Here is a 5,758-nt window from a genome sequence, read left to right on the forward strand (position 1 = left end):
GGCTCATCAGACCAGCCAATGTTTTTCCAAGCTTCTATTGTCATGGGAATTCTACCCTGAATTTCATGCTGTTGGCTGACAGGAGCAGTGTGGTCTTCTGCTGCTGTAGCCCATCTGCACGTGTGTTTAGAGATGGTCTTCTGCATACCCTGATTGTAACAGGTAGTTGCTTTACTGCCAGTTCTGCCAGTCCACTGACATCAACAAGGCCTTCTCACCCAGAGAACTTCTGCTCACTGGATATGTTTTGTTTTCCTCACCATTCTCTGTAAACCCTAGAGATGCTTGTGTGGGAAACTCCTCATAGAGTAGCAGTTTCTGAAATACCTGCCTGCTTCTGAAAACCATGCTATGGTCATTTTGACCATGTTTACACGTCTGAATACATTGTGGTATCGGCATCTATGAGCGCTTAAGCAGGTGTACCTAATGAATTGGCAGATCGTACTTTATATGGAACCTTTACTATACACTTCACCGAATATATCAAAGATGCTTGTTTGTGAATCCTTATTTCTGATTGTCGTTGTAAGAGCTCTCTCTCTCTCTCTGCCTGCAGGATGACGGGTCGAGAGTTTTTCACCCGCTTTCCGGCTCTATACCCGTTCCTTCTGAACCAGCTGGAGGAAGCTGCAGCCACAGTGGAAAGGTAAGGCGGCGCTCTTAAATCCACACACGCACACTTGCCATGGCTTTTTGCACATCCTCGGTCCTATTATGGGTTCACTTTGACTTGCATTTCAGCTCTACAAGACAGCCTTTTTTGTTTGCTTAAGCTGATTAAGCAGTGGTGCTTTTCACTGGCAGGCTTTCTGGTGGAAGAAGCAAGGATAGCGCAACTTTTTATCAGTCCGGAAGCTAGGTTTTTCTCAAAGAGCTCTGCTCTTTTTCCTCTGCATTGAATTCTCATGTGGGCCTTTTTCTAAATTGCTTAGCTGACAGACAATTGTTCAAAGCACAGAGCTTTACGAGCGAATAAAACAAATGTCTTGTTGAGATTTTGCTACAGTTTTTGGAGTGGAGAGTTGGGTCCACTTGGGTTCATCGGTCTTATCTTTGTCAGCTCACTCCAGACTCCCTTTTTAAAAGCATATGAGTCATCCAACAGCTGCACAGGCGGCCTTATCTTAATATGGATCCAATTAATTGAAAGCTCTTTCAGGCCAGCTCTTTCACAATTCCCCCCTACACCCCGCGACCCTTGTTAAAACATTTGCAAATTTCCCACGGAACCAGATCCCGGCTGTCTGACTTCCCACATCTCAGCGTATCGCGCCACCCAAACAGACCAACCGCACCAAACTGTAGCCATACGCTGCAGGACTGGAGGTAAGAGGGCTGCTGTTAGTGGTTTTTTTAAACAGACGTGAAAGAGTGTGTTTCCAAAATAGGCCAACGATATAGGAAAGATTATAGAAGCAGGATCTGGACCTGTGTAAGGCTGTATATTTGTGGATTATGTAATCCGCCCTTCCTGCAGAAATCCCTCTTATTACTAAAGCTGCGAGATGTGTAGTACACAAGCTGACATGGAAAACACTGGACAAGCAGAGTATGTGCTTCTTCCTGCAGTAAGCATTGTTGTTGCATGCAGACAAGTAAGTCTTGCTGATGTTGGCATGTTTCAGCCTTGATGAGCTTTGTAATCATAGTTTTTAAATAAAATTCTTGGTGGCAGTATTTAAACCTGCAAAGCTGACTCTGATTATCTTCTTTTAATACTCACTGTAGTGACTATTAAACAGTTTTCATAGCTGTATGGATTCAAACAATTCTGAAGTCTTTACTCCTGATAAAAGACGCTTTTCATTACTTTATGAGCTTTATTAGCTCCAAAAGCTCAGTTTCACTTGTTGATAGCAAAGCAATGCAGATGGACCAGCACATGGCATGCTCTCTACAGGCATTCAAGCCTTATTAGAGCCACCAAGTGTTTGATACAGGGCAGCTAGTGTACAAGGTGTTTCCCTGACAGCAGCTGGTTACTGTGAGAGATGACCTGTTATCACTGCCTGTACAGCTGAACAGTGATCTCTGTATAATCAACCGCCTACACTCTGATTCTTACCTCTTAAAAATGACTCCCACCATGAGTTTAAACTGTTTTTATTTTATTGTTATAGAAATATTGTTTAAAGCACCATCTTTCTGCCATCATTCTCCTTTTTAGTTTTTTTGGCAACACGTTACACTGTATATCCATATATTTTATATATACTATCCATAAATGAAGATAAAGATACTCATCATGGTATCAAACAAAGTCAGATGAACTTCAGGGATATGAATGTGTTGAGTTAGAAAGCACAAAACATTGTGAATCCATTTCATGTATTTACAAAGTAACCACCAGAGAGCTGCTCATGTACATTTATCCAGTCAAACAGTAAGAAACGAACTCCATGAGCATCACATTAGGTCCTTTGCCCAAGAACGCCAAAAGTGGCAGATGAACCACTTGCACACCATCCTGTTCACAGATAGCAGCAGGTTCACAACGAGCACCTGTGATACACGTGAAAGAGTTTGGAGACGCGGCGGTGAACGTTAAGTGGAGAGCTGGAAACCCAACGGCCCAGCAGTCATTCCTGTTAGATTTCAGACTTCCACTTAAAGTCCGGCACCTGGAGAGCATGCATAGTGGGCGCATTGCAATAGGTATTCTAAGTGGATGAGTCCACGCAGTCACAAAAACCAGGCAGGCACATGGAGCTCCACACAGACCCACTGATGACGAAACCTGCGTCACTGAGACCCGAGTGGGCCCTAGTAGACTGCTTCAGAAAGTCGCACAGACTCCATGTAATGGTAAATGGTAAATGGCCTGTATTTGTATAGCACTTTTCTAGTCCCTAAGGACCCCAAAGCGCTTTACACAACCTGTCATCCACCCATTCACACACACATTCACACACTGGTGATGGCAGCTACATTGCAGCCACAGCCACCCTGGGGCACACTGACAGAGGCGAGGCTGCCGGACACTGGCGCCACCGGGCCCTCTGACCACCACCAGTAGGCAACGGGTGAAGCGTCTTGCCCAAGGACACAACGACCGAGACTGTCCAAGCTGGGGCTCGAACCGTCAACCTTCCGATTACAAGGCGAACCCTGACTGTGATACCCTGACTGTCTCAGATCCACTCTGAGACCTTATCCTGCTGCAGTGGGTCCTTCATGGTGCAGGAGTGTCTGGTCCTTAGGTAATCAGACTGTGCTAGACATTTTCTAGATGAGAAAGATTCACAGTTCTTATCCACCCACTGTCAGCCTCAGATATCCCTTCACTTAAAGATCCGAGAATAGATTAAAATCCCTGAAACCACGGCTTTTTGCTAACACATTACTTGCACATATATGCTAACCTTGTTTTGTTTTGTTTTTTTAAACTCTGTTCATGCTTAATGTTACCATCCAGTATTATCACAGTGTATATGTGATGGGACAAAAAAACAACTGCTGTTCTTTAAGGCTTCTCCTTCCTTCAATGTCTGCAAACCGAATCTCTGCTCAGAGTCACAGGTTATATATCAGATTCACACAGGCCTAGAGACCAGTTGGCAACTTCTTAGCAACCACCGGTTGTTGGGGAAGAAATGCAGATTCGTTGACACCAAGCAACCACCAGCTACCTAGCAAATGAAAATGTAAATTTCAGTCGTTTAGCGGGGTCTCGATGTTTGTGTGACCGGGGCTTCAGGTGAGCACGTTTCTTGACTTATTTAATAGTTATTATTTATTATGGCTTTCACTTGTTTTATTCCTTAAATGAAAGGAAGCAAGGTCAAAAAAATAAAATAAAAATCAGCTTCATCACACGCCACGGGGGGAAGAAAACTGTCCAGACCAAAAGAATCAGATTTATTTATGTGTTCTGCCAGTGCCTTTCTTATTTTGATTCCTGATTATTAAATGGAGGGTTTTGAATGACCTGTGAGTACATTTTGCGTAGCATTTGTTTCTGGTATCCTCTGTTTTACCTCCTATAGTACTTCCTATAGTCCTCCTGTCACACAGTGTCTGCTTGTATATGCACTCACTCTAAACACTCTAAATTTAATTTTGAAAAGACTATCTCGGAGGGGCCTAAGCATGCTCTCATATATGCTCCGAGACGACTTGTTGTTTCAGATTTCAAATTTTATTATCTCTGCGTAGCAAAGCAGATTTATCTGCAAAAGTATTTCAGGTCACCGCCCGCATTTTTAGTCCGCTCTGATTTGTAGCAACGCTTCATCTTATCTGCCTCTGCCTGCACGTCCAAAGAAAACAGTTTTCGGATCATATTCCAAGTCATTTTCTAAACACAGTGGATGATTTATTTGTCTACCAGTGGAATAAATCGTAAGCTGCAGCTTGACTTTACTTTAGAGCTTCTTTGGTGTCTCTTTGCTACTGTGTCCCCTTCACTCCTTTCTAAATGAAGAATTCATATACTTAAGGTCAGCGCTCTGTTTCCACTCTCTTTCTAAACGAGACAAAATAAAAATAGGCTGTTTCATCAAACACCCGGCCCTTGAAGATGATTGAGGAGTTTGGGTTAGAGAAAGCAAACATTCACAGAAGGATCTGACAGCATTAAATGCCACAGAGTCGCTTTTTTATCCTGTCAAATGTTTCTGCCTTCAGCTGCATCCCAACAAGGCCTTGTATGCCCCCCTCTCCACCACCAGCCCAGTCCCTTGTTTCTGTGACATCACATCCTGTCCCGCCGTGCTTGACTGAACTGTGACATTAAACACATTAGACCAGTTACTAATTGGGCCGCTATTACATTTCCCATTTTGCCGATCTGCGGCAGTCCCAGTGGACGGTTCTCTGTGAGTGTTTTGTTTAACGAAGTAATGAAAAGCATACGATGTTTTCTCAGGGAAGGAGCGGGAGGGAAGGTCTCCGTTCTGAGATCCTCATGACTAATGACAGGGCCCAAAGGATGTACTGCTCTCCTGATACAGTCACATTAGCAGACCTTCACAAAGTTCAGCGTCAAGCTGAAACACTGTTTCCTCCTCATGTTTCTATATTCAAGACAGGAAAAACTAAAGCTCGTGAAGGCAAAGCGGGGCTGCACTTCGTTGTCGACACTACATAAGGTTCATTTTATTTTGCTCTTTGAGTCCTTGTTTCTTTCCCCGTCTCTATTTTCCTCCCTGCTTCCTTCCCTGCGAGTGTGTCAGAGTGAAACTGTGAAACCGCTGGCAGAGAGACACTTTTCCATTCTGACTCAGCTGGCAGTGAAGAGACTTGGATGGAGGAGAAGAGGGAGGTGAAAAGCTCGGTTCAAGGACTGATGAGGACATGACTGTTTGAGAGCGTGGGTGGTTTTAGACATGCAGAGTCTATTAAAAAGCAAGAGGAATTTAGGCCAGTTAAATTTTGCACGGTAACTTTGGTTATCTGTGCTTTTCAGGTGACTTTTCACTGTTTGATCCTGTTGCAGTGAGCGCCACATCAGACTGTTTATTTCTCACCACTATAGATGAATTCCAGGAGCTAAAAAGCGCTTTTCCTCGAGTTCCTGTCACGTGAACACTACACCGATTTTAACGTTTTAGCTGCTAGTGCTATGCTAACAAGTGCTGTTCATTAGCTCGGTCTTTCTGTGCTAAGCTTAGCTAATCGTCTGCTGCTTTAGCTTCATAGTCAGCCGATAGTAGTGATGTGCGATACCACTGATTTCTTTTCCGATCTGATACCAAGTAATATTCAGGGTGGTATCGACGATACTGATCCGATACAGTTACTTTGTACAAAAACT

The 5,758-nt window shown here is 43.7% G+C and overlaps 1 protein-coding gene across 1 annotated transcript in view; it reads left to right on the forward strand.

Moving 5' to 3' along the window:
- Positions 1-5,758, forward strand: part of thada (THADA armadillo repeat containing) — a 48,471-nt gene that overhangs the window by 40,692 nt on the left and 2,021 nt on the right. Inside the window, exon 26 of the mRNA XM_013911371.1 lies at positions 560-649. Coding sequence (XP_013766825.1) covers positions 560-649 — 90 coding nt within the window. The remainder of the gene's footprint in view (positions 1-559; positions 650-5,758) is intronic.

Source organism: Pundamilia nyererei, unplaced genomic scaffold (assembly GCF_000239375.1).
Source record: "Pundamilia nyererei isolate P.nyererei 1_Seehausen unplaced genomic scaffold, PunNye1.0 scaffold00062, whole genome shotgun sequence".
Classification (NCBI taxonomy): domain Eukaryota; kingdom Metazoa; phylum Chordata; class Actinopteri; order Cichliformes; family Cichlidae; genus Pundamilia; species Pundamilia nyererei.